Source organism: Capra hircus, chromosome 17 (genome assembly GCF_001704415.2).
Source record: "Capra hircus breed San Clemente chromosome 17, ASM170441v1, whole genome shotgun sequence".
Lineage (NCBI taxonomy): Eukaryota > Metazoa > Chordata > Mammalia > Artiodactyla > Bovidae > Capra > Capra hircus.
The window spans coordinates 18,475,184-18,490,872 of record NC_030824.1 but is presented as its reverse complement, the minus strand read 5'-3'; the positions used below and the strand labels follow the sequence as shown (position 1 = coordinate 18,490,872).

At 41.8% G+C, this 15,689-nt stretch overlaps 1 protein-coding gene across 3 annotated transcripts in view; it reads right to left on the bottom strand.

Annotated features, from left to right (window-relative positions):
* CCDC62 (coiled-coil domain containing 62) overlaps positions 1 to 12,743 on the bottom strand; it is a 41,240-nt gene extending 28,497 nt beyond the window's left edge. For 2 of the 3 annotated variants that reach the window (XM_018061331.1, XM_018061332.1), the window contains exons 1-6: positions 12,564 to 12,743; positions 11,971 to 12,129; positions 10,060 to 10,252; positions 5,750 to 5,916; positions 2,621 to 2,722; positions 728 to 899 (exon numbers count right to left, since the gene is read on the bottom strand). In XM_018061331.1, coding sequence (XP_017916820.1) covers positions 728 to 899; positions 2,621 to 2,722; positions 5,750 to 5,916; positions 10,060 to 10,252; positions 11,971 to 12,045 — 709 coding nt within the window. In that variant the 5' untranslated portion in view covers positions 12,046 to 12,129; positions 12,564 to 12,743. The remainder of the gene's footprint in view (positions 1 to 727; positions 900 to 2,620; positions 2,723 to 5,749; positions 5,917 to 10,059; positions 10,253 to 11,970; positions 12,130 to 12,563) is intronic. The other variant, XM_013970643.2, reaches the window with a different exon arrangement.

Here is a 15,689-nt window from a genome sequence, read left to right as displayed (position 1 = left end):
GAAAACTTCCAGGAGTAGAATAAACCATGGAGTTACTGTGAGAATGAAAACAGAAAAAGGAGGGCACAAAAGGAATTCTCCCCAAAACAGAACATCCACTGAACAGCCACTCTGGTAGTCTGTGTTTTAGGTGGCAACTCCTTATCCCTCCCTGCATTCATTCCTCAATTTTTTTTTTTTAAATTTCTTCCACAAAAGGGCAGAGGATATTTTTCCATTGCCTGACTCTGGGTTCAGCCATGTGATTCACTGTGGCGCAGAATGAAGGGCAAGTGATGGTGTGCCAGGCTTCCTTCTGCTTCCTCTCTTAAGTTTCTGCCTTCACCACGGGAAGAAATGCCCACACTACCCAGCCGGGGAAAAGATGCTCCAATGGGCCCAACAGAGATCAGCCAATTCCCTAGCGGCTTCCAGATAAATGAGTTTATCAAAGGACACCACTGAGATACCATCGTTGGTTGCCACAAGGCATACAGTAGCAGTAGTTAACTGGTATAGCAAAGGCAGGATTATTTTTTAAATATAATGCGTTAGGCAGTTTTCCCCAACTCTTGCTATTTATCTTGTAACACAAAAACTGCTGCATAATTCTATACAAATGAAACGAACATTTCATGATGGGACCTAATGCTAACAACAGACCTCTTCCCAGTTATCAGATTAAGTGAACTCAAATGAAGAAATATATTCCCAAGATAAAACACCTATATTTAGGCCTCTTCCTTACCTTTTAATTTATTGACTTCAATCTTAAGTGCCTTCAATTTCTGCTTATAATCTTGCTTTTCTTTCACAATACAGGTCTCCACCATCTTAGCATCACGTAAGGCATGCTCTAACAATTTAAATTTACCCGAACAGTCAGCAATGTGATTGACTGCCTCAATAATATCTTTGTCCTAAAACCCAAATTTGAAAACTGTTACATTTTAAAATGCCAACTAAACAAGATGACACTTACTGAAATCTCATTGTGGAGCAGGGATAAATGGTGGGATTGGGATTGGTGTGTACATACTACTGTATATAGAATAGGTAACTAGTAAGAATCTGCTGTCCAGCACAGGGAACTCTGCTCACTACTCTGTAATGGCCTATATGGGAAAAGAATCTAAAAAGGAGTGGCTATATGTGTATATATAACTGATTTACTTTGACGTACACTTAAAACACAGAACATGGTAAATCAACTGTGAAAAGTGAAAGTGAAGTGGCTCAGTCGTGTCCGACTCTTTGCGACCCCACGGATTGTAGCCCGAGGAATTTTCCAGGCAAAAGTACTGGAGTGGGTTGCCATTTCCTTCTCCAGGAGATCTTCCTGACCCAGGGATCAAACCTGGGTCTCCCACGTTGCAGGCAGAGGCTTTACCTCTGTGCCACCAGGGAAGCCCTAACTGTACTCTAATAAAAACTAAAAAAGAAAAAAAGACCGTGTCATGTAATTGTGTACCCAATTTCAATCCAGCGCTTTCCATGTGTTAACTCATTTAAGCCTCACAGTAACTATCTGAGGTAAGAAATATTGTTACTACCCACATGACAGAGGAGTCGACAGGAAATTGGCCACAATTACACAAGCTGGGCTTCCCTGGTGGCTCAGGAGGTAAAGAATCCACCTACACTGCAGGAGACCTGGGTTTGATCCCTGGGTAGGGAAGATCCCCTGGAGGAGGGCATGGCAACCCACTCCAGTATGCTTGCCTGGGGAATCCCATGGACAGAGAAACCTGGTGGGCTACAGTCCATGGGGTCACAAAGAGTTGGACACGACTGAGTGACTAAACACAGCACAAGTCAGTGACAGAGTTTTGATTTGAACTTGGCTGGCTGGCCCCCAAAACCATGCATGAACCACCAGTTTGCAGTCTCAGAAAGTCTAGAACCAAACATTTGATTACCTATGAAACTATAATAGCAAGCGATAGGACTGGTGGCTCTGGAGGGGGCTGTGTTTTCTGGATTACAGATAAATCCCAGAGGCCCTCTCCTCCTTTCCTTCTTTTCAGCTTCTTAAGACGACAGACTCCAAGACCTCACCCCAAAACTACCCAAGCCAGAACCTCTTATTGTTGAAGTGGTTGTTTTAATTATGTAAAAGGTATCTATCTGCTTGTTGAAAAGCAATTCAAATAACACCTGAAGGTATAAAAATAATAAGTAAAAGTACTCCCCCCACCATTCACAGGGAATATCGATTATCAGCAGGTTTCACCTTTGCTTAAGGACAAAGGTTTCTGTGGTAGCATCATGTATGCGTTCCTAAAACACTTCACAGTTCGCATATCTCACGTTAAGAGGATTTATGGAAAAATAGGGTTGGGACAGATCATTAAAAAACCGACAGGGGCTGGGATGCAGGAGATGGAACTTTGTGATCAGATGGAACAGGCCTTGAAGACCGAAACCCACAGTGGAGTTCTGCCTCCTCTTAATGCCTTGGGGATATCATTTTAAACTTGTTTCCCTCATTTCTAAAACCAGAATTTAAAAAAAAAAGAGAATAATATTGATAGCTCAACCTATCTGGGTCACTGTGGGACTTAAGTAAGATAAGGTACCTGACTATACTTTATCGATCACAAGGTGCCTGGCACATAGAGGTATCATTATTCTGAATTACCTTCAGCTTTATCATGGTGGTGAGAGCCTGTTCACGAGCTTGCAGTTGTCCCACTTGAGCAGAAAGTTCCACTAATGTGTTGCTGAGATTTTCATTTCTAGCCTACAAGGAAAAAAACACAAAATACTAACCCAGTCATTTAAAAGCTTTCACTACTCTCACCAGCCATAATCTGTGCTCAATCTTTCTGTTTTTTCTTTAACCTTTTCAGTAACAAAGTGAGCTATTTAAGCAGTCATCAAAAAGCAACACAAACATCTATTTCCCCATCATCCTCTCAGTTCTTATGATTCCCTTCTGAATTCTATCAGTTAAGTTTATAAACATGCCTACTTCCTAATGGTCTTTTATGTATACTTTCAGGTGGGTGAGAAAGAGGAACACGAATGGAAGAATGAACGGCAACTGGATTAGTGAGAGATTTCCTTTGCTAAAATAAAGAAGAACTGATGCTTTTGAACTGTGGTGTTGGAGAAGACTCTTGAGAGTCCCTTGGACTGCAAGGAGATACAACCAGTCCATTCTGAAGGAGATCAGCCCTGGGATTTCTTTGGAGGGAATGATGCTGAAGCTGAAACTCCAGTACTTTGGCCACCTCATGCGAAGAGTTGACTTATTGGAAACGACTCTGATGCTGGGAGGGATTGGAGGCAGGAGGAGAAGGGAACGACAGAGGATGAGATGGCTGGATGGCATCACTGACTCGATGGACGTGAGTCTGAGTGAACTCCGGGAGTTAGTGATGGACGGGAAGGCCTGGTGTGTTGCAATTCATGAGGTCGCAAAGAGTTGGACACGACTGAGTGACTGAACTGAACTGAAGAACTTCTGTGCATCTTTTTTATGTTGAAATAACTTCACATTGAGGTATTCTCACTTATCAGGGATTTTTTTAAACCATAGATCTAGATGTGATGGAGGAAACTGAAATGCGTATTACCGAGTGAAAGAAGCCAATCTGAAAAGGCTACATACTCTATGGTTTCAACTACATGACATTCTGGAAAAGGCAAAACTATGAGATCAGGGGTTGCAAGGGACTGCAAGAAAGAAGGACAGAGCAGAGAGGGTTTTTAGGGTTGGGAAAGTATTTTGCATGATATTACAATGGTGGATACAGGTCGTTATTTGTAGAAACCCACAGAATGTACAACACCAAGAGTGAACCCTAACGTAAACTGTGGGCTTCCATGTCTCACCTAGTGATGTGGCAATGACATGTCACTGGCTACAACAAATGTATCAATTCCACTGGGAGCCACGATGTCCACAGTGGAGGAGGCTAGCTGGGGGTGGGGGCGGGTCTGGGGGTGTCTATGAGAAATCTCTGTACATTCCACCCAATTTTGCTATGAACCTAAAACTTCTCTAAGAAAGACAAAGTTTATTAATTTAAAAAAAGAAAAAAATCTCCCTGCGACAAACTGAACTGCATGCCCCCTTGCATGCATATGCTGAAGCCCTAACTTCTAATGTGATGGTGCTTGGCGGGGGGAGCCTTTGAGAGGGAATTAGGTTTAGATGAGGTCATGAGGGTGGGGCCCTCAGGATGGGATCAGAGCCCTCAGAAGAAAAGATACCAGAGAACGTGCTCAGGTGCTGTCTCTCTCCCTGTCACACGAGGACATGGTAAGAAGGTGACCATTCCATTTACAAGTCAAGAAGAGAGCCCTCACCAGAAACCAACCAGGCTGGCACCATGATCTTCAACTTCTAACCTGCAGAACCGTGAGGAAAAAAATCTCTGTTTTTTAAGCCTTCCCCCAGTCTATGGTATTTTGTTATGGCAGCCCAAGCTGACTAACATACTTCCATTTTTTAATTCAACATATCAAGAGATTCTGGGCTTTCCTTGTGGCTCAGTTGGTAAAGAATCCGCCTGCAATGTGGGAGACCTGGGTTCAATCCCTGGGTTGGGAAGATCCCCTGGAGAAGAGAAAGGCTACCCACTCCAGTATCCTGGCCTGGAGAATTCCATGGACTGTATAGTTCATGGGGGTCGCAAAGAGTCAGACAGGACTGAGTGACTTTCACTTTCACATCAAGAGATTCCATTAATAGTTTTCACTTATTTTATAGCTAGAATCTGTCTAGAAGAGTAATCTGAAAAAAAAAATTTAAGACATAAAATATAATCTATATAATTACTATGAGTTATTAAGATTCACTATATTACCAAGATCTATACTGGTATCATTATGAAACAAGAACATGAAGGCAGTAACAACAACAGCAAAAAAGGCTTTCTCAGGCTTCCCTAGAGGCTCAGTGGTAAAAATCCATCTGCCAATGGATGCGATCCCTGGTCCAGGAAGATCCCACATGCACCACGACCACTGAGCCCGTGAGCTGCACCTACTGAAGCCTGTCCACCCTAGAGCCCTTGCTCTCAAACAAGAGAAGCTACCACAATGAGAAGCCCGTGTACCACAACGAGAGAGCAGCCTCCACTCTCTGAAACTAGAGAAAAACCCTTGCAGCAACAAAGACCCAGTACAGTTAAAAAAAAAAAAAAAAAGATAAATAAATAAATATTTTTAAAAAGGCTTTCTCACTGTGCCTCTCAAAAAAGCATGAGCTCAAAAGATATTTGATGACTCATTAGCCAGGACTAAAAACTGAAAGATCACCCTGACATTTTGTTCCCAATAAGCCACTAACATGAGGTAGGTATCTGTTTCATCAGATTAGACACAGTTATTCAGGAAACATAATTTGAAGCTGCGTGATGATACTGATCTCAGACCTTGAGACAGACTTTTTAAATTAACCCACTATTGATAAAATGAAGGATGCTACCAAACAAATGGCCTAACAATTAAGAAAGAGCTGTAATGAAGCTTCATCTTCAAGACAAAGCAACACTAGGGGCTAACCAAAGCTCACCATCAGCATAAAACTGGGACGCTGAATGGATGGGTATACTTTTATACACACACACACATTTAATGGAAATATTTAAGTCTATGAACTACTTTAAAACTGAAACACAAACAGAATTTGGGCTAGCGAAACTTATCTGAAAACCAGTCTCACCGATTGACTCTGTCGTACAGCAGAAACTAACACAACATTATAAAGCAATTATACTCTAATAAAAAGTTAATTAACTAAAAAAATAAAACCAACCTCAAGGTCTTCAGAGAGGAGAGAGGAATGGGTTGCCTTTTGGGCCATCTCCTGAAGCTGTAGTTGAGTCTTCTGAAGAGTACTCTGGCATTCAATTTGGTTCGATTCAAGGCTTTTTACCTTCTTTGTGAGTGACTTGATTATTTCAGTTCTTTTATGTAGTTCACCTGAGGGAGATTATTTTCAGGCAATGGTTAAAAAGTAAGGGTGCTAAGGAATCTTTCAAAGGTTAATTCTTCTTTGAAAAGGTTTTATTACGAAATGCATGCTACTGTACCAAGAAGCAGAGCACTAGCAGCAACCCAGAGCCCTGCACGTCACTTCCTGAGCAGCCTCTCCAATCTCCCACCTGCCAGCCGCCATCCTGAGCTTACTCATTTCCTTGTTTTTTATTACAGTTTTGGTGCAGAGGTTAAAGCGTCTGCCTGCAATGTGGGAGACCTGGCTTCAATCCCTGGGCCGGGAAGATCCCCTGGAGAAGGAAATGGCAACCCACTCCAGTATTCTTGCCTGGAGAACCCCATGGACAGAGGAGCTTGGTGGGCGAGTCGCAAAGAGTCGGACACAACTGAGCGACTTCACTTTCACTTTACTATCTTTGATCACATCCCTAAAAATAGTTTAATTGTGTGAATTCTGTTTGCTGTTTTTCACTTAAGATTATGATTCTGTGAATTCTCTAGTGGTTCAGTGGTTAGGACTCTGCCCTTTCACTGCCAAGGGCATAGGTTTGATCCCTGGTCTGGTTACTAAGATACCACAAGCTGCACTGCAGGGCCAAAAAATAAAAAGATTATGATCCTGAGATGTGTCCATGTGGCCGTGTAACTCCTCCTTGTGCACTATCATTCCTACATAATAACATTATATGATTATGTCAACATTTACTTATACACTCTACTATTGATGGTCATTTGGACTGTTTCCAATTCACAGCTATTATGAACGATGCTGCCCTGAATATTCTTGCACAAGCATCTTTATGCTTTTGCAAGAGCTTCTAAATAAAACGTGGTCCCTCAGACCAGCAGCACCAATATCAACTGTGAACTTGTTAAATATGCAGATTTAAAGTGCTGCACTCAATATGCCAGCAAATTTGGAAAACTCAGCAGTGGCCACAAGACTGGAAAAGGTCAGTTTTCATTCCAATCCCAAAGAAAGGCAACACCAAAGAATGCTCAAACTACCACACAATTGCACTCATCTCACATGCTAGTAATGCTCAAAATTCTCCAAGCCAGGCTTCAGCAATACATGAACCGTGAACTCCCTGATGTTCAAGCTGGTTTTAGAAAAGGCAGAGGAACCAGAGATCAAATTGCCAACATCCGCTGGATCATGGAAAAAGCAAGAGAGTTCCAGAAAAACATCTATTTCTGCTTTATTGACTATGCCAAAGCCTTTGACTGTGTGGATCACAAGAAACTGTGGAAAATTCTGAAAGAGATGGGAATACCAGACCACGTAACCTGCCTCTTGAGAAATCTGTATGCAGGTCAGGAAGCAACAGTTAGAACTGGACATGGAACAACAGACTGGTTCCAAATAGGAAAAGGAGTACGTCAAGGCTGTATATTGTCACCCTGCTTATTTAACTTATATGCAGAGTACATCATGAGAAACGCTGGACTGGAATCAAGATTGCCGAGAGAAATATCAATAACCTCAGGTATGCAGATGACACCACCCTTAGGGCAGAAAGTGAAGAGGAGCGAAAAAGCCTGCTGATGAAAGTAAAAGAGGAGAGTGAAAAAGTTGGCTTAAAGCTCAACATTCAGAAAATGAAGATATGACATCTGGTCCCATCACTTCATAGCAAATAGATGGGGAAACAGTGGAAACAGTGTCAGACTTTATTTTGGGGGGCTCCAAAATCACTGCAGATGGTGACTGCAGCCATGAAATTAAAAGACGCTTACCCCTTGGAAGAAAAGTTATGACCAACCTAGATAGTATATTCAAAAGCAGAGACATTACTTTGCCGACTAAGGTCTGTCTAGTCAAGGCTATGGTTTTTCCTGTGGTCATGTATGGATGTGAGAGTTGGACTGTGAAGAAGGCTGAGCGCTGAATTGATGCTTTTGAACTGTGGTGTTGGAGAAGACTCTTGAGAGTCCCTTGGACTGCAAGGAGATCCAACCAGTCCATTCTGAAGGAGATCAGCCCTGGGATTTCTTTGGAAGGAATGATGCTAAAGCTGAAACTCCAATACTTTGGCCACCTCATGTGAAGAGTTGACTCATTGGAAAAGACTCTGATGCTGGGAGGGATTGGGGGCAGGAGGAGAAGGGGACGACCGAGGATGAGATGGCTGGATGGCATCACGGACTCAATGGACGTGAGTCTGAGTGAACTCCGGGAGATGGTGATGGACAGGGAGGCCTGGCATGCTGCGATTCATGGGGTCGCAAAGAGTCGGACTCGACTGAGCGACTGAACTGAAGTGAACTAGGCCACAGACCTACTATATCATAGTCTACTTATTAGTAAGATCCTGAGGACTTCCCTAGTGGCTCAGATAGCCCTGGGTTGGATCCCTGGATCAGGAAGATTCCCTGGAGAATGGAATGGCCACCCACTCCAGTATCCTCGTCTGGACAATTCCATGGACATAGCCGAGTAGGCTACAGTCCACGGGGTTGCAAAGAGTCAGACACGTCTGAGTGACTAACACTTTCACTTCACTTTTAGGTAATTCACTTGCATATTGAAGTGGGAGTATACTTCCAGAAAGGGAAATGCAGAGCCATAGCTTGGTATATCTTCAACTTTACCAGAATTGTCACGTGATTTTTCCAAAGTAGTTGTACTAATTGACTCTCCCACTAGCAGTCAGTGAATCTTCCCTTGCTCCACAATTTTACCAGTACCTGATATTTTTCGCCAGTTTGTTAAGTGTAAGAAGTCTCATTATGGTCTTAATTTTCGTTTGCATTTCCCTAATTTACGAATGAGAACTTTTTTGTAAATTTATTGGCCAGTTTTCCATGAAATGCCTATTCAAATGTCTTGATCATTTTAAAACCAGATACTAATGGTTATACAGGCAGGCCTCTGAGATATTGTAGGTTAAGTTTCAAACCACTGCAATAAAGGGAATATCATAATAAAGTGAATTACATAAATACTTTGGTTTTCCAGTGCATATAAAAGTTATGTTTATATGGTAGTATACTATAGTCTATTAAGTGTGCAATAGCATTATGTACAAAAACCGATGTGTAGACCTCAGTTTAAAAATACCTTATCGGGACTTCCCTGGTGGTCCACTGGTTAAGACTCTGTGCTTCCAATGCAGAGGGCACAGGTTTGATCCCTGGTCAGGGAACTTAGATCCCAAATGCTGTATGGCATGGTCAAAAATTAAAACAAAATTAAGTTTAAAAAATAAACAAATACTGCATTATATGTATATATGTGTGGGTGCATACAGTTAGGGTAAAATCAGATGGTCATCAGGAAATTGAAAAATTAATCATATTTAGACTGTCACATTTACAGAATCCTTTGTGTAACAAAAGCAAAAAAAAAAAGAAGGTGATATATGTTTATCTCTCTTATTTTTTTGACTGTGTTGGGTCTTAGTTGCAGAGCCCAGGTTCTCCGGCTGAGGCATGTGAGGTCGGCAGTCGTGGCATGAGGGCTTAGTTGCCCCATGGCATGCAGGATCTCAGATCCCCAACCAGGGATCGAATCCACATCCCCTGCATTGGATTCTTAACCAATGGACCACCAGGGAAGCCCCTACTTTTCTATAAACAGATCTAGTATTTTGTCCTCTAGTACATTCTAGTAATATTGACATAGTGTCAATAGAACAGTCAGATTTTAGGGCAGCACCAAAAGGATGACAGTTAAATATGGTACAAAGGGAAATTTTTGTAAGCCACTTTTGAGGTTGCTGTAATTTTAAAAGATGACTGTTTTAAGTACCTGAGATCAAGTTTAATATCAAAAGTTTAAAATCTTTGAGTCAGTTCAAAAGGAATGGTCAGTTCAGTGGCATCTTCATTCATATTCTAGCTCAAAACTAATTTCCTTCAGGTTCACTCTTGACCCTCCCTGTCTACTGGAGCTGTCCCAGCACTCTTTCTACAGTTAAGTATTAATACTTTGCTGGCCCTACTTTAATTCACATGTGTTTGTCTGTTCTGCTGTGAATCTTCATGAAGTCTTCCTATCTTCAATTAAACTCTAGGACAGCAGGGACTGTGCTGAGATGTTCCTTCTCTATTTTTCACATGAGCCCTTTCAGTATGCTGGCAATGTACCAGCACTAGATGGATGATGCTGAATATATGTCTGACCTTCTAATTTGCTGCAACGTTCTTCCAAAGTCAACACTTTCTGCCGATCCTCTTCCCATGAAAGAAGTTGTCTCTGATGTACTGCAACCATATCATTGAGCTCTCTATCTCGATCTTTCAGCTCTCCAATGAGCAGCTGCAGCTCTTTCCGTTGTTTCTCAATAGTGGAAATCTCAACCTCTGACCCGATGTTCTAAATATAGAAAGCAGATTCATGTCAAAATAAAACCATCGACATAAATCAGCCAAAGTATATTTTCCAAACAATTATACTGGGTTGGCCAAAGGAATTTTAGGGCCAACTCAGTATCTTCTTTTGCTGCCAATTCAAGGTAGCAACTTGAATCAAGAAATTTTATTTCTTGATTATAACATGGCAGCAAAATTATGTATATTTAACATATGCTAACATCTACTATGCACTCTGTCTCTATCATTTTCTGTCATACCAAACACTACTCTTAAAGAACAGGACCAGCTGTAAAACCTCCATTGGTTAATCACAGATAAACCCATTTCTGCATTTTTTTTCTTTGCTGTCAACCCTCCTTGTATCAATCAACAATATTATCCCCCATCTTATACCCCCATCTAGCAATTCTAGAACAATCAAGTAAAGGGAAACAGGAAGTAAATATTATTTAAATATAACTGGTCCAAAGGTAAAATTTCAAACATACACAGAAGATAAAAGAACAGTATAATGAACTCACATTTGCTCAGTAGCTAGGTCTCACTACTATAAAAAATTTTGCAACATTTCAATTTTCCTTTTTCTTTTTGTTGTTGATAAACAATATATTTTACTTTTAGATACTTTGGTATGTCTCTCTAAAAATGAACATTTTTATATAACCAAGATCCCATTTTCATACCTAACAAAATCATCAACAATAATTTCTTTTAAGCATACATCATTTGAAAGTCTAGTGCAGTCAAGTTGGTCTCACCTAAGTGGGAATCCAGAATGAGCCACTTGGTGGCTCCAAGACCTTGGGCAAGTTACTTAACTTTACTTTCTTAACCCTTAGTTTCTTTGCTGTGAAATGGTAGTAACACTATTTCAATTTCTTAGAGTCATGTGGATTAAGCAAGATAAGGTCTGTAAAGCACTTCCCATTGTGTCATTAAAAATGACACACTATTGTGTCTTTAAAAATTAATCAACAGTTAATCTAAAAAAGAAATGGAGAATTTTTTCCAGCCAACCTGAGGATTATAACCTGGGAGACAGTCTTTCAAAAAGCTCTGAGAACCATTCTGCCTCTAAGATGTCAAAACCCAGTTACATATGTTTTCAAGACAAAGGGTTGAAAATACATCAAAATAATACATTCACCTTTACAGAGTTCAGTTTTGCACAGACAAGGCAAGTGGTGGGTCATTGTGACCCCTTACATGATTGAAAAAGGAATGCTATCTACTAAGGAGTTGCTTGCTAGTTCTAAGGAAAAAACCACCCTTTTTTTTTTTTTTTTTGTAAGCAGGCATTCCTAGGTCTTCTAAAGGGATCTAGTTAATGTATAAGGGGGATGCACAATACACACCAAAGGGGAGGAGGGTGTGGCTCAAAGTGCAGAGAATATTTTATATTAAAATTTTCATGTCCTGCCTTAATAAAATTTTGTTCCATCATAACCGATCAACAAACATTAGCTATTATTAACAAATTATTAGCAAGACTGTAAGTCACATTCTGAAGTATGGCACTGTCTCCATCTATGAACTAAAGAACTAAAAAACAAAAAACTGAATCACTATGCTGTACACTGAAACTAACGCAATATTGTAAACCAGTTATACTCCAATTTAAAAAAAAGTGTTATTGTTTACACCCATGTACATCATTATTGCTTTCTGAATTATAAGATTTGTAGAGAAATAATAATGACGAATGAATTAGTTACTTACTAAACACAGAAAATGGAACTTGAAGTCAACGAATTCCAAGCCATAAAACTTGAATTCCAGTCTTTGGTAAGCCATTTCACTCACTCATTCACTCAACCAATATTCACCGGGCAGACCAGTTGCTTGGGGCATTGAGCTCGCCAGCCCGGAGCACGGATTCTAACACAGGAAACAACAATAGACCAAGTGTGCAAAACACGTTCATCTCAACCTATACGGACCAGACACATGCACATCTTAGGCAAGTTTACTTTCAAGATGTTTTGGGAAAAGTGGTGATTACAGCGCTGCTCCACTCGCAGGTGGCTGGGAAGCAAGGGCAGGTAAGCAAGCGAGCAGGTGTATAAAGAGAAATAACTCTGCAGATGCCCATTGGTATATCGTTAAAAAGTGAGCACCTCGCCTAGGCTAAACAAGTTTTCATTAAGGTAAGGAAACGGATGTGACGCTCCCCTGCGTCCTGGGTATTGTTTCACATTTTAAGCAGGAACGATTCCTGAGTAACCCCCATGCACGTCGTCCCAGAGGACTGCTCTCCGCTCGCCCTGGGACGAGCCGGCGGAAACCGGAGGCGCCGAGGGGCTGCCGCTCACCTGGCGCCCGGCCAGGAAGGAGGCCGAAGGGTTCATAGGTGTTTCCTCCACCCCCAGAGACAGTCGGTGTGCGCAGCGTCACCTTAGAAACGCCATCGGCACGCCTGCCCGGAGCGGCGGGGGGCGAGCCCCGAGCCCCGGAGCCCCGCGCCCTCGCCGGCCCAACCCAGCCCGCCCAAACCGCCGACCCCGCGGAGCGCGCCGGGCCCGCTCGGCCTACGGCGTCGCCAAGGGACCGCTCCAGCTCTCGCGAGACCCCAGGGAGGCTGGCTCCCTCCTGGCGCGTGCCGCGTAGCCATCCCGGCATTTTGTTCTTGCAAGTCTGGAGACTCTCGAATGGTTTATCTGGCGATGTAAAAGCCGTTACCCGCGGCCCACGAAGAACCGCTCCTTCCCCACTACCCAGAGAATGATGGAACAAATGAGCGGCCGTCTCTGCCACGTCCTGACCTATGTATGACCAGCTGCTTACAGATTCGCATCTTTCCCTCCTAAACTGTGAGCGCTGTCGCCTTAGCTGCCCTGCACACCCGGGTAGGGAGAACAGTCAGCACCTGGCACTCAAATGATGGAGGCAGACGCCACCTCTGGTAGTAGTTGATAGTCAATTGCTGACCAGCGCCGCAGACAGTTCTAAACTGAGAATCATAGATGGAGAGGAAAAAGTTTCGGTATTTTTTTAACTCTTGATGTAGCTTTTTTGTTAAATAATGAGGTATCTCTTGGGGTGGGCGTGCACCCCGTGGTGTACATCAAATGAGGAGATGCACCTTTTGGGGTAGACGTGCCCCCTTAGGGTGGACGTGCACCCACCCTTCTGTTCAGCCTGGAAGGGTGCTGTCTGTCCCTCTTGAGGGGTGCTCGGGCTGATTTCATCAGCCCCTGGATGACTTGATTCCTATTGTTAAATCAGTCCCTATCATAAGTCAGGTGACTCCCATTGATTCACTCAACACCCTGTACTGTGTGACTCCTATATATTAAGCCAACCCCTAAATCACGTGAGTCGCCGCTTATTAAATCATCTCCCTCAAATACTGTCACCCACCTCCGCCCCCCCCCACCCTTCGTTAAATCGAGTCCTTAAATCGCCTAACGTTCATTAAACCAATGAAACATCTTAGGTTTCCTGACACCACCCCCCGACCCCCCCCCCCCATTAAATCACCTTACCTCTTGGGACACGCATTAAGGAGACTGATTTAATTAGGGTCACTGTATTTACTAAGGCAGATTGAATCAGCAGGTGTGCTGTCCCCCTTGGGGGGTTGTGTACACCCCCCTGGGGTAAGTCAAATGATGATGTACCTCCATGGGGTAGAGGTGCACACCCTGAGGGTCCTGCCCCCTGGGAAGGGGATGGTTGTGCACCATGAGGGGAGACCCTTGGCACTTTATCCTGACAATATTTACCATGTTTTGAGTTGAGATTAAGATTTTCTTCTCCTGTCCATAATCACCCCTTCCCCCTTTTTACTCATTATATAGGAACTGGACTATAAAAAAGTAATGCTTATTATATTTAACCTCTGGTCACCCACCCCTACTGCTTAACCCATAAGATGGCAGTGCTGGCAAGACAAATTTGTACTAGTATTTCAACTTTACTTTTGGTTGACTGTGAATTTGCAAAACACGTCCTCGTGTTCATAAAAGATAACCTGAACATGGAAAAAACAAATTTTAAATTTCTTACCTTGGAGCTTCCCTGGTGGCTCAATAGTAAAGAATCCACTTGCCAACGTAGGAGACACCGGTTCGATCCCTATTCGGGGAAGACCCCACATGCTGCAGAGCAACTAAGCCTGTGCACAACTATCGACCCTGTGCTACAGAGCTGGGGAGCCACCACCACTGAAGACCATGCTCCACAGCAAGGGAAGCCACCGCAATGAGAAGCCTGCAAACCAAAACTAGAAAGTAGCCTGCACACTCAACTACAGAAAAGCTCTTGCAGCAATGAAGTTTCAGCACTGCCAACATTTTTAAAAAGAAAAAATATCTTACCTTGAAACTTTACTGATTTGGATGACACTTGTCTCCTTAGGATTGGCTCATGTTCAGGAGAACCAACAAGACAATGCCTTAGAGTTTAAAAATCAAGAAAGCAAAAGCTGACTAATTGTTAAATGACCTATCAATAGATGACTATGCAGTAAGTTGTGGTGGTGGAATGAGAAAGATGAAAAGGAGTGTGGTTGAATGTCAATTTTCCAAGTGAGGAAAATTTTAGCTTACATGCTTCTCAAATTTCACTTTTGTAAAATTTGGGAGTTTTAGGAAGCCCTAAAATGTCATTCTTTACCAGGCAATCACATGCCTAATATTCACTTTAAAGGTACAAGTATACGAAGCAGTAAGAAATGAGGCTCATTTTTATGAGTTATGGTTGCTAAGTACCAACTGAATGTGGGTAAGAGAGTTATTATGACTAGTTGCAAATCAAAAATCTTAGTATTTTAAGGTAAAAAATCTTTAAAGAGAAAATATAATTAAACAGCATCTAGTTATACACTAATTCAAATTGATGAACTCTACAGACTCATTCCAGTTTCTCTACCATATTTTCTATTCCAGTTTCTCTACCATATTTTCTAAGTAAAGGCATTTAGTAAATAACAGAATCTAAAAGGTATAAATTGTTTTTTAAAAATTAATTTTTAAAAATGAGAAAGCTATCATGGATTATACCTAAGTGACAGCTGACTTAATGTTATTTAACAACTATTTAACAACTAAAAAGGAATTTAAAACCATATATTGCCAGCATTTTTTTAAAAATAAGACACTACATACCAAAACTATATTTGTGTTTGAAGTTGCCAGCTTAATCATTGTAAATCTCTTACACATATAAGGCTGTTTATTCTTTTTGCTAAAAATACTAGATTGTGAAAGTATTTACATAATAAAAGTATACATAAAATGTATGAATTCAACTCAGTCCTTGAACCATATATTTATATATATAGTGTGTGTGTGTATATATATACATATACATATATATATATATAGTGTGTGTGTGTGGCCATGCCATGAGGCTTGTGGGATCTTAGTTCCCTGACAAGGGATTGAACCCAGGCCACAGCTGTGAAAATGCTGAGTCCTAACCACTGGACGGCCACT